The sequence below is a fragment of the Oncorhynchus nerka genome, linkage group LG11 (assembly GCF_034236695.1).
Source record: "Oncorhynchus nerka isolate Pitt River linkage group LG11, Oner_Uvic_2.0, whole genome shotgun sequence".
Taxonomy (NCBI): domain Eukaryota; kingdom Metazoa; phylum Chordata; class Actinopteri; order Salmoniformes; family Salmonidae; genus Oncorhynchus; species Oncorhynchus nerka.
The window spans coordinates 39030985-39054769 of NC_088406.1; the positions used below are offsets into that span (position 1 = coordinate 39030985).

General features: G+C 44.3%; 3 protein-coding genes and 1 long non-coding RNA gene across 9 annotated transcripts in view; 3 read left to right on the forward strand and 1 right to left on the reverse strand.

Moving 5' to 3' along the window:
• LOC115136841 (remodeling and spacing factor 1-like) overlaps positions 1 to 2206 on the forward strand; it is a 19081-nt gene extending 16875 nt beyond the window's left edge. Inside the window, 2 exon segments of the mRNA XM_029672671.2 lie at positions 5 to 175; positions 598 to 2206. Coding sequence (XP_029528531.2) covers positions 5 to 175; positions 598 to 1091 — 665 coding nt within the window. The 3' untranslated portion in view covers positions 1092 to 2206.
• Positions 1515 to 4622, reverse strand: LOC135573972 (uncharacterized). Of its 2 annotated transcripts, none has more exons than XR_010465056.1 (2): positions 4503 to 4622; positions 1515 to 3038 (listed from the first exon to the last, which is right to left on the reverse strand). It is a non-coding gene; the product is annotated as an uncharacterized LOC135573972 (long non-coding RNA). The 2 variants fall into 2 exon arrangements; XR_010465057.1 differs by lacking the exon at positions 4503 to 4622 and adding an exon at positions 3226 to 3784.
• Positions 3907 to 11603, forward strand: LOC115136842 (methylosome subunit pICln-like). 2 transcript variants are annotated; one of them, XM_029672677.2, is made up of 7 exons: positions 3907 to 4393; positions 4747 to 4883; positions 4980 to 5102; positions 5373 to 5483; positions 5643 to 5708; positions 11168 to 11234; positions 11389 to 11603. In XM_029672677.2, coding segments are annotated over exons 1-7 (624 nt in total). In that variant the 5' UTR covers positions 3907 to 4274; the 3' UTR covers positions 11390 to 11603. The 2 variants fall into 2 exon arrangements, with proteins under 2 accessions (XP_029528537.1, XP_029528535.1); XM_029672675.2 differs by lacking the exon at positions 5643 to 5708 and adding an exon at positions 5755 to 5928.
• Positions 11604 to 14637: 3034 nt separating this feature from the next.
• Positions 14638 to 23785, forward strand: part of LOC115137783 (serine/threonine-protein kinase PAK 1-like) — a 46604-nt gene continuing 37456 nt past the window's right edge. For all 4 annotated transcript variants that reach the window (XM_065024506.1, XM_065024505.1, XM_065024504.1 and 1 more), the window contains exon 1: positions 14638 to 14784. The gene's annotated coding sequence lies outside the window, so the exon portion shown is untranslated. The remainder of the gene's footprint in view (positions 14785 to 23785) is intronic.

The window sequence follows — 23785 nt, forward strand, 5'->3', positions numbered from 1 at the left end:
GCAGAGACCAGTGATTTGAGTGACAGCGATGAGGACAGGAAGAGGTGTGGTTTAAGGCGGGGCCGGAAGCGGGAGGTGAACTACCGTGAGACGTCGGAATCTGAGGGTTCCCAGGCAACCACTAATAAGGACAAGGCCAAATCCGGCCGTCGTCTCTCCAGCTCAAACAGCGATGGTCAGTTACTATGGTTACCATCCCTGCCCCAAATTAGGGAGGTCCATGTGGAACTTGACAGACTGTCATTTAGTGAATGTAAACAATTCATAACCAACCCGCATTCAGACACTAGCGGCAAAAAAATGCTTCTGCAAGTGAAAGCGTGCCGATAATGTTCCACCCCTCCCCCTCCTAAATTTAAACCAATCTAAACCGACCACTGTCCCTAAACCAACATTTTCTGGTTGGCTGGATGAAGCGGAAAACACGTCACCAGATGCAGAGAAAATAGAGCCGTTTTAAATTTTTCACCACTTCCACGGCAACTTTGGCCATCGATTCCATTGCGCCGGGCAAAGGAACGTTTTTGCCGCTAGTGTCTGAATGCGGGGTTAACTCCTGCTGATGTCTGAATCCGCCGCTCGCTCCCTCTATTTCAGAATCCTCCCATTCGAGAGAGTCCGAGGAGGAAGAAAAGAGGGGAAAGAGGTGGAGAGAAGAGGTGGAGGAGACTAGAACAAGGGGAAAGAAGAGGGGAGGAGAGAAGATGGGCAGAGGGAAGCGGAGAGAGGTGTTGATAGGTCAGCGGAGGAAACATCTAGCTCTGCTGAAGAAATGCAGACCCTCCACTAAAGATAATGAGGATGATAATGGGGAACCGGAGTCGTCATCCGAGGAAGATCGTCCTATCCGCAAACGACTGAACCGCATCGACTCTGATGAAGAGGGAAAAAATAAGGAGGCGGATGAAGAGGAGAAGCTGAGAAAGACGTTGTCAAAGGACGAGGAATCAAACAGCCCTAACAGACAGCAGGCCTCTAGAGGCTCAATGAGGCCTGGGGCTGAGAGTGCAGCCTTATCCAGGGACAGAGCAGCCAGAGCTGGACAGAACAGGTCTAACAGCCCCCCACCTCCTGACCAGTCAGACGCATGATGACATACAGACTGTTACTTTTAGTTATTTTTTTTACACTTTCTTGCCTTTCACCAATGACTTTTCTCATTACCTCATCATCATCCCTCCTTCCGTTTCTCCTTCCCCTCCTCCCTAAACAGGATGAGTAACTACTGGACCAAATGCACTAGCACCATCCAACACGCAGACACACAACACAATACACAGCCAGAGGGTGAAGGACTGTCCTGACCTCCACCAGACAGACACCCGCCTTAGCTGTTCTGGACTGTACATAGATGCTCTCTCTGCTCGGCTGCTGATCCTGTAAAATGCTAGATGTTCCCTTCTCTCTTCTGTCTCCTTGTAAAATAGTGTTCTATATTCCATGAAGGAGAGAGCGAATGGACTGGTGTGTTTAATTATCCCAAAAAAAGAGAGTTGGATGTTTTAAACCAATGGAAGAGCTGCTCCTGTTCTGCTGTGAACCAGGAAGATAATGACTAGAAAGAGATTCATACAGGCTGATTCATCTCAAATGGCACTTTGCAGATTTGACCACAGTTACAACTACAGTTCTGGATACAGTTGTAGTTATAGCTACAGTACACTGGGGGCTGGCAGATGGACACTGGCAAACCTAGCTATGTTCAGTAAATCAATTCACTGTTGGTTGTTCTGTGTTAGTTGAAGTGTACCTCCTCTCACTCAGTGAGGACTGAATAATTTCTCCACAATGGTCTACAACTCTTCAGTCCAGTCAAAACATTCTACATCCTACTACTATTTGAGAGGATGGGGGCATACTCATTAGTCAGAAAAAGGACTGAAACAGGGAGACCTACCTGAACTTGCTAAATGTTTTGCTGCTTTGTGGCCTAATGAATATGGCCCCAGGTGTGAATGCAGTATCTGGCCCTCAGTCCACTGTCTGTTTTTATCATTAGAGTTATATCGGAACTGCTTGTAGATTCTATCATTCTAGCTCACTGTTCTTATGTTGGTTTCTCCCCCCCAAAATATAAAATCTTTTGAGATGTTCAGTCTGAAAAAAAAAAATCACCCAGTTTTTCATCCAGTGTATGTACAGTATGTTTATAGTTGGTGCTGTAACATAGGTGTTTTATAAGTTATTAAAAACCAATATTCAAGCATCTCACAAATGCACTTTGTCTGCTTTTGAAATCTTTTACTATACAAAGATTGACTACACAGTGGACCCATGCAATGGGATGACACGTTCATTGACTGACACAATTGGTATGTTTTTGTTTGCTATTATACCAATATAACCACAATCAGTGAGTACTTCCTACGGCAGGGTGCCACGACTGGCGGTCCGCGGGCCAGTGATTTAATTTGGCCCCCAAATCAGCGCCAAGTGACTTTTTTTTGGAAATCAGTTCCCAAGTATTCCCATGCATAATATACATGTGATCTTAAACAAATGTAAGCTAGGTTTGAAATTGTTTTAGTCATCTCTGTTTGGGCTTCTTGCAGTCTACAAATGATTTGTAATTATGTTCTAGTTGATGATCCCTGTCCTACAGTAGTGATTTTTATGTTAAGCTTTTTAAACATTTTAATGATAATGCCGTATCAGATAAAAACTAGTGTGTGTGTATAGGCTATCAAGGAGTCCATGAAACCTGCTGCCATCTCCTTGGCTCAATGGTAGTCTTTGTATGCACCCCAAAATGGCAGCCTATTCCCGATAGTAGGGCTCAAGTAAAAAGTAGTGCACTATATAGGAAATAGAAGTGCCTTCATCTTCCTGGTTTAAGATCTCAGGTGTTGAACATGCAGCTTTCTTCTGTGTCCAGATCTACAGTGTTCCTGTGGAGGAGTGGTTGTCTCTGGTCTGGCAGGACTGTGTTGCTGTTACCAAGGCCATAGGTAGTGGTACTGTGAGGTACCTGGGTTCTATACTTTGCTCTGGTACATATTTGACTTAACGGCCTGTCCACCCAGTGCAGTTTGCTAAATCTAGAATAAGAATGCAAACGTGTTAGTAAACCAAATAGTGTGGTTTATACGTTGGACAAATGAACCAAAGGTTGAGAAATGGTATGGGGCCCATGGTAAATAGCCTGCATAGTAATAAATAAGAGCTAGCCTACTATTGTGGTCACTCCACCAATGTATACTACTCATGGCAGACAACATACAGTACCTCCAATTTGAGCCTTTTCGCAATGGCCCCAGATTTCCTTGGGCTATTTAAGTTCTTATCGAACGTTCCACTCCCTGTACTCCATGTCATGTGCCAAAATGTTTGGCAATGGCAAGGAGTGAAACGTTAGATACGAGACGGATACTCAGACTAGCGTCTATCCAGGCTTTACGGCGGGTCTTATCTTAAGGAAGTTTACAAGTTACACGTCTTGCTCTGTTACTTGTCTGTTGGTACATACGATCGTGCAGCAGCTTGTTTGCATTGTTATTGCCAAACGTCAAAGCGAGGAACATGTTGCTTTTTTACTTTTCGCGCGGCTAGTAGGAAGAGTGAAATCATGACTTCCTCGTATAACCCCCAACCTGTAGTTGGCGGTAATGTTTTCTTGCGGTTGATGTTCCTTCTCCCTCTCCTTTCTCTAATATATCTGCCTCTACTCTTTGCAGTCACTAGTTACCACAGCCACAAAGTCATAAACCTCGCATTTTTCTACACTTTATCTTCAAATTTGATTTGAAACGTTACCATTATACATAACCCTGAGCTATAATAAAGGACCCAAACCTTAAATTAAGACCCAAAAGCACCCTTTCGTTGTTTTTATTTATTTCAGAGCCATGTTTAACTTTGTGGCGGCTGTGGTAACTAGTGTAAACCTATGTTCTTGGCGGGGATACGGACTGAGGTACAATAAGAACGGTAACGTTAGCTGCTAGCTAGCAGTGGAAGCAGCGTGGGGAGCTGGTAAATACTACAAAGCGAGCTAGTGGCACTAACGTTTCTGGGGAATGTATACTGAATGCATATTCTAACTAACGTTAACTCTTCAGGCTATCGATAGCTAGTTGACTAGCTATATCGTCTTCCCTGCACAAACGTCTAGATATCAGTTTATGTCCAGCAGCGTTAAATAGGCATCTTTGGGAAACGAAAGCATCTTTGGGAAACGATAGCCAACCACGTCACAGAAGCGCAGTGTTGTTGACAGCTCCGGACCGACCCAAACGAGTGTTTTCTCTGGCCGTCATCTCCATCAGTCTCTGAGGATGGTTCTGCTAAGGAGTGTCCCCGCACCCAGCGAGGGAGTCCGGCATGAACAAGCCGAGACCACGGCGGTGTTGGACGGGAAGGGCCTCGGCGCAGGAACGCTCTACGTTGCTGAAACGTATGCGACGCTATTGTGGATAACTAGCTAAGTCAGCTAGCATTGTTAGCTAGTTAGCATGCTAGCTAATTTATTTAAAGTCCTAAAATCAGGAAGTTTCAAGACTTACATTTGTGTTATGTATTTTTCCATTGAAAGAATTAACGTGAGCACCATGAACTTGCATTTTTTCCTCACATCTCCTTGGCTCACACCCTCCCTCCTTGTCTCCTTCTCAAAGCACATTGGCGGGGAAGATATGAGGTTCCTCTGTTTTGAGGAGGCAATGAGGGGAGACGTGATGAATCAAGGAAATACAATGAGTTTTCACCTTGTGACTAGTTGTCAAAATGTTGCTTTCCTGTGTTTTCCAGGCGATTGTCGTGGTTTGACGGTTCAGGGATGGGCTTCTCTCTAGAGTACCCCACTATCAGCCTGCACGCCATCTCACGAGACCTCAGCACCTACCCACAGGAACATCTATACGTCATGGTCAACGCCAAACTCAACGGTGAGACACACCTGTCCATCCTGGTAAATATCAAATTCCGTGTACGCAAACTTGTGAACGAGTAAGTAGTTCTAAGTGTGTGTCTGTGTTCCCCAGATGAGAACGAAGCAGAGATGCAGGAGAATGCCCATGATCAAGAAGATGAGGATAACAGTAGTGAGGAAGATGATTCTGAGGGGATCACAGAGATCCGCTTCGTCCCTAGAGACAAGGCAGCATGTAAGTCAGAGGGGAGAGGGATGGCTAGTAGGGCAGGGCTAAATTAAAGTAAATGCATCTTTATTAAGCAGGTCACATATAAAAACAGTTTCCATATATAATACAACAAGTGCTGTACAGTAGTCAATAACAAGTTCAAACATCTCACTACACACATGCATTACGCATGTCGAAAGCGTTTGGCTCTCGCGTTCTTTGACATTGTAGTTTGTAAACACCATGCTAGCTAGCATTAGAACACAGATTTCCCTAACTTGTGTGTGTCTCCAGTGGAGTCAATGTTTTCAGCGATGTGTGAGTGTCAGGCCCTGCACCCAGACCCAGATGATGAAGACTCCGACGGGGACTTTGACGGAGATGAGTACGATGTGGAAGAAGCGGGTGTGTAACACACACTCATTTATACAAGCACACACACACAGTTCTACAAACAGTACACTCACGCTTTTACATGCAGTTTACAATCTCACATAGATGGAGTAATAAAGAAGATAATACTAACATTGTATCTCCACCTTCTTTCTCCCTTCAACGGAAAAGAGGCAGGTATGAAGCCTAACAACTATGCACTCACCCTATCAGCTGCTGCTACTACTACACACACAGGTACACACACCACTCACAGGTGTTATTCTTTCTCTTTGTCCTCCAGAGCATGGTCAGGGTGATATCCCGTCGTTCTGTACATATGAGGAGGGTGTGTCTGGTCTGACGGCTGAAGGCCAGGCTACTCTTCAGAGACTGGAGGGCATGTTAGCTCAGTCTGTTGCTAACACCTTTCACATGGCTGGGGTCCGCACTGATGAGGCCAATGGAGAGTTTGACGGTGGGTCACACACGTATCGTACAAGGATAGGTCGCACAAATACTCAAACACAGGATACGAGGGTAGGTCACACACTGAAACAGTATTTTTTTTAAATCCCTGGGCAACATTTCAGCATGAGAATATAAATAATACACAGCGGAGGTTCTTGGCTTTGCTTGTTAGTGGTGTATTGTAACAACCACCAGATGGCGCCAGAGGATAGTAACAATGATCCCACTCGACATAGTCGCTACATAGCAGCAAATGCCTTACAAACAGAATGTAACGTATTACAATATAAGATGCATACAAAAACATAAGTTCAAAGGACTGGTGTAAGATTGGTTAAAAAAACATTACGAGGCTAGCTCCTTGGGCACATGTATGTCATAAGCAGGAACTTAGCCATGGAGTCCTCTAAAAGTAAAAATAAGAGATTGAAGTCAGCCTGATTCTGGTAATTGGTCCTTCTCCTCTTGAGCACCGGATGGTTCTCCAACTTCTCTGCCTGCCACTGACTTATGTCCCATCATTACAAAATAGTGGAAAAAACCACAACATTTCTGTGCCTAAATGTACCTCTGAGAAGGAGTCATTTTTCAACCTAAAGATGCCATTTGAACATGAACCTAAACAATAGATTCAAATGTATTCTACAACACACCTGAAATATAGCACAACACATAACCGGGCACCCCAGTCTTCTCATTTAACTTGGTGGGGCTCCTTGGGCATGATGAGGTTAAAAAAAACTGCCTAAATATATGATGGTTGAGGTGCACTTACTTTGAATTGGCTTCTCCACGTCTTCTTTTCACCAGGGGCATCTCTTCTCCCTCTTCCAGCACCTTTTCTCGCACTCCTTCCATTTCTTTATTACTTTCTCGTATCTCCTTAATAGCTCCTTCACCTTGTCTCTTTCTCCATGTTGATGACATGGTACCTGTTTCCATTTCCCTGCAACACATCAAATTCCAAACCTGTGTATTTATTCCAACATACAACACAAAATTATACAAATAATAATCTGTTTCATAATATTTCATTTGTTACCGGTAGTTAAACTGATGGAAGTATGATTCCTTTAAAAGTTAAAAAGGTATGATTTTTGAACCATTTCTACTGTCAGGTTGTGTTGCAATCTGCTGTAACGTCACCTAGATTACGTTGCAAATATCTGAGAGCTGTAGCTCTGTATGTCAGAGATTAGCAACAAGCCCTAAATACTCACCGGTCTCTGCGATCTTCCACCAATAATGTACTGGAGGTATAATGTACTGTCTGTTGAAGTTATAACTCAGTATAATGTAAATATCTACAGTTGAAGTCGGAAGTTTACATTCACCTTAATTTCTCTGGGATTAGTGGGATGCTAGCGTCCCACCTCGACAACAGGCAGTGAAATTGCAGGGCGCCAAATTCAAACAGAAATCTCATAATGAAAATACCTCAAACATACAAGTATTATACACAATTTTAAAGATAAACTTGTTAATCCAACCACACTGTCCGATTTCAAAAAGGCTTTACGGCGAAAGCACACCATGCGATTGTTAGGACAGCGCCTAGCCACAAAAAAAAACAGACATTTTCCAGCCAAGGAGAGGACTCACAAAAGTCAGAAATAGCGATTAAATTCATCACTAACCTTTGATGATCTTCATCTGGTGGCACTCACAGGACTCCATGTTACACAATACATGTTAGTTCAATAAAGTCCCTCTTTATGTACAAATACCTCTGTTTTGTTTGTGCGTTTAGTACAGTAATCTAAAGGCACAAAGCGAGCTCACACCATCCAGATGAAAAGTCAAAGTTCCATTAAAGTTTGTAGAAACATGTCAAACAATGTTTATCAATCCTTAGGATCGGACAATACCGTTTTCATTAGAAAGGAAAGAGAACGAACGACGCGCGCTCACGGCCACGCGCAATAAACAACTCATGGCTTTCAGCTGAGCCACTTGCTCTGAGTGGTCTTATTCTCTCCCTGAAGCCTGAAACTACTTCTAAAGACTGTTGACATCTTCTGGAAGCCTTAGGAAGTGCAATCTGACACCACAGATACTGGATATTTTACCCGTTTTGGAATCTTTAGTGTTTTCTATCCAAATCTACCAATTATATGCATATCCTAGCTTTTGGGCCTGAATAACAGGCAGTTTACTCTGGGCACGCTTTTCATCCAAACTTCCCAATGAAGTTAACCAAATAGATTTAAACTCAGTTTTTCACAATTCCCTGTCTTAGGTCAGTTAAGATCACCACTTTATTTAAGAATGTGAAATGTCAGAATAATAGAGATTTATTTCAGCTTTTATTTCTTTCATCACACTCCCAGTGGGTTAGACGTTTACATACACTCAATTAGTATTTGGTAGCATTGCCTTTAAATCGTTTAACTTGGATCAAATGTTTCAGGTAGCCTTCCCACAATAAGGTGGGTGAATTTTGGCCCATTCCTCCTGACAGAGCTGGTGTAACTGAGTCAGGTTTGTAGGCCTCCTTGCTCGCACACGCTTTTCTGCTCACAAATTTTCTATAGGATGGAGGTCAGGGCTTTGTGATGGCCAGTCTAATACCTTGACTTTGTTGTCCTTAAGCCATTTTGCCACAACTTTGGAAGTATGATTGGGGTCATTGTCCATTTGGAAGACCCATTTGCGACCAAGCTTTACCTTCCTGATTGATGTTGCTTCAATATATCCAAGTAATTGTCCTTGCTCATGATGCCATCTATTTTGTGAAGTGCACCAGTCCCTCCTGCAGCAAAGCACCCCCACAACATGATGCTGCCAACACCCGGGCTTCACGGTTTGGATGGTGTACTTCGACTTGCAAGCCTCCCCCTTTTTCCTCCAAACATAACGATGGTTATTATGGCCAAACAGTTCTATTTTTATTTCATCAGACCAGAGGACATTTCTCCAAAAAGTACGATCTTTGTCCCCATGTGCAGTTGCAAACCGTAGTGTGGCTTTTTTATGGCCGTTTTGGAGCAGTGGCTTCTTCCTTGCTGAGTGGCCTTTCAGGTTATGTCGATATAGGACTTGTTTTACTGTGGAAATAGATACTTTTGTACCTGTTTCCTCCAGCATCTTCACATGGTTGATTGCTGTTGTTCTGGGATTGATTTGCATTTTTCGCACCAAAGTACGTTCATCTCTAGGAGACAGAACGCGTCTCCTTCCTGAGCGGTATGATTGCTGCGTGGTCCCATGGTGTTTATACCTGCGTACTATTGTTTGTTCAGATGAACGTGGTACCTTCAGGTGTTTGGAAATTGCTTCCAAGGATGAACCAGACTTGTGAAGGTCTACAATTATTTTCTGAGGTCTAGGTCTTGGCTGATTTCTTTTGATTTTCCCATGATGTCAAGCAAAGAGGCACCGAGTTTGAAGGTAGGCCTTGAAATACATCCACTGGTACACCTCCAATTGACTCAAGTGATGTCAATTAGCCTTTCAGAAGCTTCTAAAGCCATGACATAATTTTCTGGAATTTTCCAAGCTGTTTAAAGGCACAGTCAACTCCGTGTATGTAAACTTCTGACTCACTGGAATTGTGATACAGTAAATTATAAGTGAAGTAATCGGTCTGTAAACAATTGTTGGAATTTTTTTTGTCATGCACACAGTATATGTCCTAACCGACTTGCCAAAACTATAGTTTGTTAACAAGACATTTGTGGAGTGGTTGAAAACTAGTGTTAATGACCCCAACCTAGGTGTATGTAAACTTCTGAATTCAACTGTACCTATATCTTAGCGTAGAAAGTTTATAAAACTCAGTATACAGTGCATTCGGGAAAGTATTCATACCCTTTGACTTTTTACACATTTTGTTACGTTAGAGCCATATTCTAAAATGTATTAAATAAAAAATAAAATCACACACTTCCCCATAATGACAAAGCAAAAACAGGTTTTTATAAATGTTTGCAAATTCATAAAAAATAAATTAAAATAATGTTTACTTATGTAAATAAGGTTTCAGACCCTTTGCTATTAGACTCAATTGAGATCAGGTGCATCCTGTTTCCATTGTTCATCCTTGATGTTCTACAACTCAATTGGAGTCTACCTGTGGTAAATTCAATTGTTTGGACATGATTTGGACCTGTCAATATAAGGTCCTCCAGTTGACCGTGCATGTCAGAGCAATAACCAAGTTATGAGGTCGAAGAAATTGCCTGTAGAGCTGGCCGCCTGGCCAAACTGAGCAATTAGGGGGAGAAGGGCCTTGGTCATGGAGGTGACCAAGATCCCGATTGTCACTCTTGATAGAGCTCCAGAGATCCTCTGTGGAGATAGGAGAACCTTCCAGAAGGAAAACCATCTCTGCAGAACTCCACCAATCAGGCCTTTATGGTAGAGTGGTCAGGTGGAAGCCACTCCTCGGTAAAAGGCACATGACAACACGCACCTAAAGGACTCTCAGACCGTGAAAAACAAGATTCTCTGGTCTGATGAAACCAAGGTTGAACTGATTGCCAAGCGTCACGTCTGGAGGAAAGCTGGCACCATACCTACGGTGAAGTTTGTTGATGTTTTTCAGGGACTGGGAGACTAGTCAAGATCGAGGGAAAGATGAACGGAGTGAAGTACAGAGAGATCCTTGATGAAAACCTGCTTTAGAGTGCTCCGGACATCCAACTGGGGCGAAGGTTCACCGTCCAGTAGTACAATGACCCTAAGCACACAGCCAAGACAATGTGGCTTCAAGTCCCAGCCAGATCCCGGGCTTGAACCTGAACATCTCTGGAGAGAACTAAAAATAGCTGTGCAGCGACGCTCCCCATCCAACCTGACAGAACTTGAGAGGATCTACAGAGAAGAATGGGAGAAACTCCCCAAATACAGGTATGCCGAGCTTGTAGGGTCATACCCAAGAAGAATCAAGTCTGTAATCGCCGCCAAAGGTGCTTCAACAAAGCACCAAGTCAAGGGTTGGAGTACTTATGTAAATGTGAAATTTAATATTTAAAAAATGTTATGGGGAGAGAAAAAATCTTTGCAAAAGTGTCTGAACCTGTTTTTGCTTTGTCATTGTGTGTAGGTTGATGGAGGGGGTTCAGAGCCTCTACCTTGAAAAATAACTGATTGAGCAGCATGTATGAAGTACTAAGTATAGCCCAAACCTGTTATAGAGACATGAGCATGAAGACAGCAGTATGTGTTTAATGATAATCAGTATATTGGCTGTTGGGTCTGCTTTGTCTATTCTAGTCATTCTAATCCTTTGTCTGTCTTTGCAGATGGGATGGAGGTGGATGCAGGGTCGACGATGGCCGGACAGTTTGAAGATGCAGACGCAGACCACTAGTAATAACATATCATAATACTATGTTGTAATTATCAGTATGTTTGTGATGTTTTGTGTTATCACCTTGTAATCCACATCCTGCTGCCAACCTTATGGACCTGCTTACCATACTGTTGTTAAGTCTCTCACTCTCTTCCCCACTCCTTCTCCCAGATGGAACTCAACTTAACTGCCAGTCAAAGCACTTGTGGGATAGGAGGATAATACAGTCTCTCCACTTCCTGATTTTCTGTTCATCTCAACATACACAGATTCTTCTCTTGTGTTTTGTACCTGGAGACCAGTTGTACTGAGATTTCCCCAACAGGGAACAGTGTTGCCTTTGTATGAAATCTCTTCATTAAACACACGTGTTTTTGTATAAAGAACCAGGTGTTTATTCTGTGCACATTCTGGAGGAGAAATGTAGGAGCTCCACTAGTGCCTCTGGAACTTTAATTTAGTTTAAATATGTTTCATGTCTTTGTGTATTAATAGAGTGCTGAAGTGGCTTTGGGCCAAAGTCAAAGCGGTACATGTGCACCAGAGGCAGCAGTCTAGACCAGTGGTTCCCAAATTGTGGGAAGGGAGGGAGGGGGGGGGCAGTCTGACTTTAAACTTATTTGTAATACAATTGGGTAGTGCATCATCAGTTCCTCTTGTTATGCTAGTCATTACATACCTTAGAGAGCTATTTATAACTTGTCAGAAATGTCCAGATCAACTAGCCCACATTAGCTAATGCTTTCTTCTTCTTTTTTTACATTTAAATTTTTTGTTTTTGCCTGTAAATATTGTGATAATTTTTGTGGAAAAGTTTGGGAGTCCCTTGGCCACAGAAACCAAGGTTTCTTATTTGCTTTGCTTTGCTTTTAGGCAGCATGAGCCACTTTAAACTATTGGTCTTCGGTGAGGTTTTGTGTCAATCTTGAAAATTGAACCAGAGCGCAATTTTAACACTGAGCAACGCAAGCCTCTCCCAGAGCACTTACAAATACACCACCACAAGATTTGTGGATTTGGCTATACGAGCCACACTCGTTGCTGATATGTGTATAACGAGCACACAGCCATGCGCTCTCTATAAGCAAGGCTAAGATCACCATGTGCAATGCCAAGCGTCGGCTGGAGTGGTACAAAGCTCCCCGCCATTGGACACTGGAGCAGTGGAAACGGATTCTCTGGAATGATGAATCACACTTCACCATCTGGCAGTACGATGGACAAATCTGGGTTTGGCGGATGCCAGGAGAACGCTACCTGCCCGACTGCATAATGTCAACTGTAAGGTTTGGTGGAGGAGGAATAATTGGGGCTGTTTTTCATGGTTAGGGCTAGGCCCTTTAGTTCCAGTGAAGGGACATTTTACGTTACATTCTAGATGGTTCTGTGCTTCCAACTTTGTGGCAACAGTTTGGGGAAGGCCCTTTCCTGTTTCAGCATGACAATGCCCTCGTGCACAAAGCGAGATCCATACAGAAATGGTTTGTCGAGATCAGTGTGGAGGAACTTGACTGGCCTGCGCAGAGCCCTGACCTCAACCCCGTCGAACACCTTTGGGATGAATTGGAATGCCGACTGCGAGCCGGGCCTAATCGTCCAACATTAGTGTCTGAACTCATATGCTGTTGTGGCTGAATGGAAGGAAGTCCCTGCAGCAATGTTCAAAGTGTGTGGACTGTAAAGGAGCGACTTAGGACGGTTGGCCATTGGCATCATATCTATTGCAGAACTGTACATAAATTACTATCTCAAAGCGTTATAAAGATGCAATTAACACGTTCTACATCAATGCTACACAAATACAGAGGATGGCTCATAAAAATGTCTGGAATAGAGAATGAAATAGTATCAAATATGTTCCAGCTCAATTTTTAAGTGCCACAACTGCACAAATCATATTAGGTTAAAAAACATCAATGTACAGTATTTTTTGTTTGAATGTGCTTAGTTTTAAAGAGGTTACTACGCATCAGGGTCTTCGGTTCGTAGGGATGGATGGTGAGTCCAGGGCAATAGATACCAAACATACCGAAACGTGGAGGAACTACCTGAACTCCTCCAATAAGAAATTGTTTTGTCGTTAAATGTTTTTTGTTGCAAAATGGTTTCGCTACAGTGTGCACTAATGAATCTGACCCAGGGTCACTTCCTCTTGTTGGCCAGAAGGGGACAGTAGGGTGAAGCTCTACCAGACATCATCTGATCAAACAACAGGACATAACACATCATGCCTACAGGAGAGAGAGAAAGAGGATGGGAAGAGGCATAAAAAGGGAAGAGGAGAAAGAATTGGAGGGACAAGGAAAGAGAATAGGTAGAAAAGGAGGGAAGAAGAGAGTGGGAGTAATGTCAGGTAAATCGTTTTTTAAAAAGGGGACCCCATAGTTCACCTCTGTGTGTGTGGCGTGTGCCCGGTACCTCTGGTCCATAGTGTGTGTGTGTGAAGGAAGTCTGCATGGCAAAGGCACCACGGCTGCAGCAGTGACCAGAGGGCCGGGGAGCACCAGACTGGTGTGTGTGGATGGGGCTGATACATTGTATGCCCTGGAGTGTGTGTCTGTTTTCTTATGGCTGCAGCAGGCTACCACGTGTGTGTATGTTTGTGCGTGTGTGGGATCAGAGATAGTAGCTGATGAGCTTGAGCTCACATGGTGTGGAAGTGGCTGCCTCTCCTCTCTGTCTTTCCTCTCCTCTATGTCTCTCCATACACTGCGCTGCTACCCCCATGCCTATTGCTGCTATAACGTTGCCAAGCTGTGAGGTGTGATCCCCCCACCCACCACCAGAGAGCACAGTATTTATACAGATTCAATGATGTCATACCATATACTGCATGGTTTTGTGCGCAAGTCCCAAATGTCGCGCTATTCCCTAGGTCCCTATATAGTGCACTTATTTTGTCCAGAGCGATATGAGCCTTGGTTAAAACTAGCACACTACAAAGAGAATAGAGTGGCATTTGAGACAGGCCTATGTCTATGCCCCTCACCCAATTACACACACTTTTCTCTCCTCCTTTCCTTATATCCTCTCCTTCAGCAGATTCAGTGATTAGTCTGATTATGATAAATGATAATGATACATCTCAATAAGGCTAATGTAAAACCCAACCCAGTGATTAACCTCTGCACCTGTCAAGTCTGTATCCTACAGATGAATAAAGTGGGCACAAGGAGAGAAGGACACAAGGAGAGGACACAAGAGTAGGAAGCGATATAAATAAATAATTGAGATGCAGCCGCGAAATGTAATCGGGGAAACTCATGGCGAAACCCACCTCACCTCCCAGTGAAACAGACGGCCAAACAGACCAATAAGCATACGACTGAGCTTCAGCCTGACCACTGGCGCACTAGAAACGAGTGTAGTGGGCGGGCGTTGCTATGTAGCAGGGTGGTGTGTGTCTAACAATAGCCAGGGATTGGCAGAGCCTGGGCAGAGCGATAGAAGAAGGGTTTGTCAAATTGGGCAGAATAGAAAAATCTGAAGCTACTTGGGCGAATGCATGTGTGTGTGAGTGCAGGCAAAGAGAACAGAGCAGGATTTTTTCTAAAGACACGGCGATAGGTGAGTTTCTCCTATTCATTTATCCACAGACAGAACCGGGCATGACATTATTTTCAGTTTACATTCCTTTACTGGTACATTACAGGACTGTTACCGCCGAACAGACAGGAGGAGCGTGCTCACGGCGCTACAGTGTAACGGCAAGGGACCATACATACATACAGTAGTGGTTGGACGTTGGGGCCGCAACGCCGATTTATCGGTTCACTGATTTTGTCCCTGGGAGAAGGGAACAGGGTGTTATGACGGTACTTTATGCAGCCCGCGGTGTGTTGTGGTGGAGCTCCAGACATTATTAGAGAGAGTGTGTGTGTGTGTGGAGACCAGTTGTCTGTCGCTTCAGGGTCAACCGGTATGAATGAAAAATGTGGGAATATACAGTTATCATTCGAATGAAATAAACTCTGTGTGTTGGTCGCCTGAATGAATGAAAATTGGCACAAAATGTCATGGATAAAATGCAATGATCTCATGTACAATCTAGGCTAGACATTACAAAGTAAACACCTTTTAATACATACATTTTCATTTATTTAATGTCTTTAGGAGAAAGATGTGAAATGAATCATAATGCGACATAGAGGGGGGTCATTGTGATCCTTCGGGTTGTCCCTATCCCATTGAAGTTGACATTTTAAAATAGGGCACGGTAGGGGTTAAGATTAGGGACATCCCAAGGATAGCACTTACTGGGGGGAGAGAGACATATTTTTTTATTTTATTTAACTAGGCAAGTCAGTTAATAACGAATTCTTACTTACAGTGACGGCCTAGGAACAGTGGGTTAACTGCCTTGTTCAGGGGCAGAACAACAGATGTTTACCGTGTCAGCTCGGGGATTCGATCCAGCAACCATTTGGTTACTGGCCCAACGCTCTAATCACTAGGCTACCTGCCGCCCCAAAATATACATATATACGTATGTACATACGTACACACATACATACATACATATATTAGAGAGGTTAGAAAAGGGAGAGACCGACAGCCTGCACCCGCATGCCCGACTCGCATCACCACCCTGGATGGTTCCGACCTTGAATATGTGGACATCTATAAGTACCTAGGTGTCTGGCTAGACTGCAAACTCTCCTTCCAGACTCATATCAAACATCTCCAATCGAAAATCAAATCAAGAGTCGGCTTTCTATTCCGCAACAAAGCCTCCTTCACTCACGCCGCCAAGCTTACCCTAGTAAAACTGACTATCCTACCGATCCTCGACTTCGGCGATGTCATCTACAAAATGGCTTCCAATACTCTACTCAGCAAACTGGATGCAGTCTATCACAGTGCCATCCGTTTTGTCACTAACCACTGCGACTTGTATGCTCTAGTCGGCTGGCCCTCGCTACATATTCGTCGCCAGACCCACTGGCTCCAGGTCATCTACAAGTCCATGCTAGGTAAAGCTCCGCCTTATCTCAGTTCACTGGTCACGATGGCAACACCCATCCGTAGCACGCGCTCCAGCAGGTGTATCTCACTGATCATCCCTAAAGCCAACACCTCATTTGGCCGCCTTTCGTTCCAGTTCTCTGCTGCCTGTGACTGGAACGAACTGCAAAAATCGCTGAAGTTGGAGACTTTTATCTCCCTCACCAACTTCAAACATCAGCTATCTGAGCAGCTAACCGATCGCTGCAGCTGTACATAGTCTATTGGTAAATAGCCCACCCATTTTCACCTACCTCATTCCCATACTGTTTTTATACTGTTTTTTTATTTATTTACTTTTCTGCTCTTTTGCACACCAATATCTCTACCTGTACATGACCATCTGATCATTTATCACTCCAGTGTTAATCTGCAAAATTGTAATTATTCGCCTACCTCCTCATGCCTTTTGCACACATTGTATATAGACTGCCCCTTTTTTTCTACTGTGTTATTGACTTGTTAATTGTTTACTCCATGTGTAACTCTGTGTTGTCTGTTCACACTGCTATGCTTTATCTTGGCCAGGTCGCAGTTGCAAATGAGAACTTGTTCTCAACTAGCCTACCTGGTTAAATAAAGGTAAAATAAAAACAGAAAGAAAGAGGAAAAAGACTGGAAGAGGCTAGATAAGTGCGGCTGTAGCTGTCTGATTAGTGACACAGTGCTCCACAGCCTTCACTCTGTCTGACTTGGCGCTTTGAATAAATGACACATCAGGAATAACAGGCTAACCAAGAAGAGTAGGCTAATTTGGGTTGGGAAACAACCCAGTTTGTGTCCCAAATAGCACCCCTTTCCCTATATAGTTAAATAAAACAATATATGTATATGGGGGGCTCTGGTCAAACGTAGTGCACTATATAGGGAATAGTGTTATGCTTGGGATGTAGCCCCATCTTAGTGTCTTCTCATCAGCAGTCTATATCACCACTGGTCTTGTCTCAGTTCTGTTAAGTTAATGAGCCTGAGCCAACACTGACCTTCGTGCCCCATAAAAGTTGAATGGGATCAATATGTAGAGGAATAAGGGAGAGGTGTCCAGCCAGCCAATCACATGTCTGTCTACATGGGTGGAAAGGGGGATAGGCGCATGTTATGTACAAGTGTAAAAACAGTGTAATAATATTATGAGTAGCCTATTCATTGTGATATGAAGAGACGATGTGGGGGTGTGAAGGGTGTAAGAACAAGTGTGTATGTATGTGTACCCTGCAGACTGTTTAGGGTTGGACACTTTAGCCAGTCCAAGGTTTAATTTGGTCTGTAAGGAGTGTGTGTGTTTACTCTCTCTATTTACACTCTCTGACACACACACACAGAGGGAGGGAGTATTTCTGTAATTTCTTCTACACTGTGCTGTGTCCTTACCGCCCTCTCTTCTCCTCCTCCCTTTTTCCCTCTAGTATAGTACTGTAGAGAACAGAATACTGGCATCAGAGCTAACCTGTCCACTGAAGCAACAATAATACTATCAACTATAAATCTCTCTCTCTCTCTCTGAGTCCCTGTCTATCTCTCTACCCCTCTCTGTTTCTCTCCAGTTGACCCTCTTGTCTCTTTTCCTCTCTTATCAAATCAAATGTTATTAGTCATATGTGCCGAATACAACAGGTATTCTTTTTTCTCAATTGAGTCTTTCTACACCCCCCCCCCACCACACACACACACAGTGACAGGTAGTGCTGCATTGGCACTAATCACTGATTTAAATCACCTTTAAATCTACATCCTGCTGCTGACCTTATGGACCTGTAGTTAAGTCCTCTCGCTCTTTCTCTCCTTTCTTTCTCTCTCCCCATCTCTCTCCCTCACATTAGTGTGTGAATGCGTGAACAGCTGCAGTAGGAATCTCACCGCCTCTCTTTATTCGTTTAGCTGTTTTCTCTACCTCCGATGACCTCCATTGATGACCATTATCCTCTCAAATACACACACACATGCACGCAAACCCTGCTGGTTCGGCATCTGGGTGGCTGGCGGTGTAGAGTCTGAGGAGTAGGATAGTTTGGGTGTTAAATAGATAGGTTGTATTCCCCTGCTTAGATGTTGCTGATGCATGCCAGATCTTACAAGGCCTGGATAAGTATTTTACTTATCACCTAACCACATCATATGTTATAGCAATCTGGTGCCCAGTATTACGATGGTGCCGGATGGGAGGGCTGCCGCCTTATCGGCTCTTAACCAACCATGCTATTTAAAAAAAAATTGTTTGTAAATTGTTTTGTAAATAATGTTGCTGCTACCGAAAATAACTTCTGGACATCAGAACTGCGATTGCTCGCCTCAAACTGGACAAAGAGTTCTTCAATGAGTCGTATGGGACAAGGCCCAGATCCCCGTGATGCCGCTGGAGAAGGAAACTGAGAGTTAGAGGAAAAAGATCAGGGTGTCTTGTGAGGATCAGGTGACGAGTGGCTAATCTTCCCTTGCCTTCCATCCCGCTAGCTAATGTTCAATCGCTGGAAAATAAATGGGACGAGCTGAAATCACATTCCTCCTACCAACGGGACATAAAAATATGTAATATCTTATTTTTCATGGAGTTGTGGCTGAACGACGACATTAAGAACATATAGCTAGCAGGTTATACACTCCATCAGCAGGACAGAACAGCAGCCTCTGGTAAGACACGTGGCGGGAGCCTCGGCAACAAAAAAAATCCCTTTTTCAGGACCCTGTCTTTCAAAGATCATTCGTAAAAATCCAAATAACCTCAGATCTTCATTGTAAAGGGTTTTTAACATTGTTTCCCATGCATGTTCAATGAACCATAAACAATTAATGAACATACACCTGTGGAACGGTCGTTAAGACACTAACAGCTTAACAGCAATTAAGGTCACAGTTATGAATACTTAGGACACTAAATATGCCTTTCTACTGAATCTGAAAAACACCAAAAGAAAGATGCCCAGGGTCCCTGCTCATCTGCGTGAATGTGCCTTAGGCATGCTGCAAGGAGGCATGAGGACTGCAGATGTGGCCAGGGCAATGAATTGCAATGTCCGTACTATGAGTAGCCTAAGACAGCGCTACAGGGAGACAGGACGGACAGCTGATCATCCTCTCAGTGACTGACCACGTGTAACACCTGCACAGGATCGGTACATCTGAACATCACACCTGCGGGACAGGTACAGGATGGCAACAACAACTGCCCGAGTTACACCAGGAACGCACAATCCCTCCATCTTTGCTCAGACTGTCCACAATAGGCTGAGAGAGGCTGGACTGGGGGATTGTAGGCCTGTTGTATAGCAGGTCCTCACCAGACATCACCGGCAACAACGTCGCCTATGGGCACAAACCCACCGTTGCTGGACCAGACAGGACTTGCAAAAGTGCTCTTCACTGACGAGTCGCGGTTTTGTCACACCAGGGGTGATGGTCGGATTTGCTTTTGTCGTCAAAGGAATCAGCGTTTCACTGAGGCCTGTACTCTGGAGCGGGATCGATTTGGAGGTGGAGGGTCCGTCATGGTCTGGGGCGGTGTGTCACAGAATCATCAGACTGAACTTGTTGTCATTGCAGGCAATCTCAACGCTGTGTGTTACAGGGAAGACATCCTCCTCCCTCCTGTGGTACCCTTCCTGCAGGCTCATCATGACATGACCCTCCAGCATGACAATGCCACCAGCCATACTGCTCGTTCTGTGTGTGATTTCCTGCAAGACAGGAATGTCAGTGTTCTGCCATGGCCAAGAGCCCGGATCTCAATCCCATGGAGCACATCTGGGACCTGTTGGATCGGAGGGTGAGGGCTAGGGCCACCCCCCATCTCACAGCAAGAACTGGCAAATCTGGTGCAGTCCATGAGGAGGCGATGCACTTCAGTACTTAATGCAGCTGGTGGCCAAACCAGATACTGACTTACTGTTGATTTTGACCCCCCTTTGTTCAGGGACACATTATTCAATTTCTGTTAGTCACATGTCTGTTGGACTTGTTCAGTTTGTGTCTCAGTTGTTGACTCTTGTTATGGTCATACAAATATTTACACATGTTAAGTTTGCTGAAAATAAACGCAGTTGACAGTGAGAGGACGTTTCTTTTTTTTGCTGAGTTTATGTGAACAACAGCTGGTGTACGATATCTAAGGAAGTCTCGGTTTTGCTCGCCTGGAGTAGACTATCTCATGATAAGCTGTAGACCACACTATCTACCTATAGTTTTCATCTATAATAAAGAAGTAACGTTAGGTGAGAAGCCTGATCGCGGAGACTGGGGTGAGACGCCTGATCGCGGAGACGGGGGTGAGACGCCTGATCGCGGAGACGGGGGTGAGACGCCTGATCGCGGAGACGGGGGTGAGACGCCTGATCGCGGAGACGGGGGTGAGACGCCTGATCGCGGAGACGGGGGTGAGAAGCCTGATCGCGGAGACTGGGGTGAGAAGCCTGATCGCGGAGACGGGGGTGAGAAGGGGATGAAGCTTTATGAGCTGTAACCGAAAAACTACTGGCATTTGGAAAGTTTGAGGTGAGGGAGAAAGTGTGGTGGAACAACTATTAGCATTGTTAAGTATCTTGCTAGCTGGATCGAATTTTCTGTTAGCTAGCCAGAGAAATGTTGAGCAACATTAGCCAACTTATCTGATCAAATAATTGAGTTTATGGTGTGAAAATTAGCTTGCTAGTAAAGTCAGACAGTTTTTGTTGTGTTGAATTTGACAGTAACACGTGTGTGAGTGAGGGGAGACTATACTTTATTTTTATTTTTTTTACTCCGTTATTTTTGCACACATAGCTTTGTGCGCTTTATTGATGTCTATGTGGCCACTACAATAGAGCAAAATGTAATGCCTGTTTGTTTCATTCTATTTCTACTTTAAGATGTTTGTTTTTTTCCTAAGTGCAATATTTATGTGTGTGGTCACAAGCGTTCTATTATAAAGGCTGTCATGGCTAACTGCAATAGTAACATTGGATTGCTTTCTTTACATTTTTTAGCTGTGAGTTAGGTTCACATTAACCACTTTTTTATTTACACACAGAGACTGATCATGTCGATCATGTTCTTTGTTGTTTAATTAGTTAAAAGCTGCATTTCCCCTAGCAGGGATTTTTAGTGTGTTTCAGTGCAACAAAAAGAAGAGTCACCTTTTTGGGCCCTCGCCAGTTTCCTGAAACTGGAAAGCACTCATCCAGAGGCGGCGCACCTAGGTGCCGGGGGCTTTAATGCAGGGGAACTTAAATCAGTTTTACCTCATTTCTATCAGGATGTTAAATGTGCAACCAAAGGGAAAAAAATTCAAGACCACCTTTACTCCACACACAGAGATGCGTACAAAGCTCTCCCTCGCCCTCCATTTGGCAAATCCGACCATAATTCAACTCTCCCGATTCCTGCTTTCAAGCTAAAATTAAAGCAGGAAGCACCAGTGACTCAGTCTATAAAAAAGTGGTCAGATGAAGCAGATGCTAAACTACAGGACTGCTTTGCTACCACAGACTGGAATATGTTCTGGGATTCTTCCGATGGCATTGAGGAGTACACCATCAGTCACTGGCTTTATCAATAAGTGCATTGATGACATCGTCCCAACAGTGACTGTACATATCCCAACCAGAAAACATGGTACAGGCAACATTCGCACCGAGTTAAAGGGTAGAGCTGCCGCTTTCAAGGATCGGGACTCTAACACAAAGTTTATAAGAAATCCCGCTATTCCCTCCGACGAACCCTCAAATAAGCAAAGCGTCAGTACAGGACTAAGATCAAATCGTACTACACCGGCTCTGACGCGCGTCGATTGTGTGGCAGGGCTTGCAAACTATTAGACTACAAAGGGAAGCACAACCAAGAGCTGCCCAGTGACACAAGCCTACAAGACGAGCTAAATAACTTCTATGCTCGCCTCGAGGCAAGTAACACTGAAACATGCATGAGAGCATCAACTGTTCCAGACGACTGTGTGATTACACTCTCCGCAGCCGTTGTGAGTAAGACCTTCAAACAGGTCATCATTCTCAAGGCTGCAGGGCCAGACTGATTACCAGGACGTGTACTCCGAGCATGCACTGACCAACTGGCAAGTGTCTTTTTCAACCTCTCCCTGCCTGAGTCTGTAATACCAACATGTTTCAAGCAGACCACCATGGTCCCTGTGCCGAAGAACACTAAGGTAACCTGCCTAAATCAACACCATTATTCCAGAAACCCTAGACCCACTCCAATTTGCATACCGCACCAACAGATTCACAGATGATGCAATCTCTGCACTCCACACTGCTCTTTCACACCTGGACAAAAGGATCACCTATGTGAGAATGCTATTCATTGACAATAGTTCAGTGTTCAACACCATCATTGTGCCCTCAAAGCTCATCTCTAAGTTAAGGACCTTGGGAGTAGACACCTCCCTCTGCAACTGGATCCTGGACTTCCTGACGGGTCGCCCCCAGGTGGTAATGGTAGGTAAGAACACATCCGCCACGCTGATCCTCAACACAGGGGCCCCTCGGGAATGCGTGCTCAGCCCCCTGCTGTACTCCCTGTTCACTCATGACTGCACGGCCAGGCACAACTCCAACACCATCATCAAGTTTGCTGATGACACAACATTGGTAGGCCTGATCACCGACAATGATGAAACGGCCTATAGGGAGGAGATCAGAGACCTGACCATGTGGTGCAAGGACAACAACCTCTCCCTCAACGTGATCAAGTGTGAACTACAGGAAAAGGACTACAGCAAAAGTGGACTACAGGAAAAGGAGGACTGAGCATGCCCCCATTCTCATCGATTAGGCTGTAGTGGAGCAGGTTGAGAGCTTTAAGTTCCTTTGCGTCCACATCGCCAACAAACTAGCATGGTCCAAGAACACCAAGACAGGCACGACAAAACCTATTCCCCCTTCAGGAGACTGGGTTCTCAGATCCTGAAAATGCTTTACAGCTGCACCATCGAGAGCATCCTGATGGGTTGCATCACTGCCTGTTATGGCAACTGCTCGGCCTCTGACCGCAAGGCACTACAGAGGGTTGTGCGTACGGCCCAATTCATTGTCTTTATTATGGATCCCCATAAGCTGCTGCCAAAGCAGCAGCTACTCTTCCTGGGGTCCAGCAAAATTAAGGCAGTTTATACAATTCTATAACATTACAATACATTCACAGATTTCACAACACACTGTGTGCCATCAGGCCCCTACTCCACCACTACCACATATCTACAGTACTAAATCCATGTGTATTTATAGTGCCTATTTCATCGTATATGTGTATGCATGTGTCTGGCCAATGTTTGTGTAGCTTCACAGTCTCCGCTGTTCCATAAGGTGTTGGGGTCTGTGAAGAGACCTCTTGTGGCATGTCTTCTGGGGTCTGCATGGGTATACCTCTCATAAATAAAAGTAGTGATGAAGTCTATCTCTCCTCCACATTCACCTAGGAGAGATTGACATGCATATTATCAATATTAGCTCTCGGTGTACATCCAAGGGCCAGCCGTGCTGCCCTGTTCTGAGCCAATTGCAATTTTCCTAAGTCCTTTTTAATGTCACCTGACCACACGACTGAACAGTACTCAAGGTGCGACAAAACTAGGGCCTGTAGG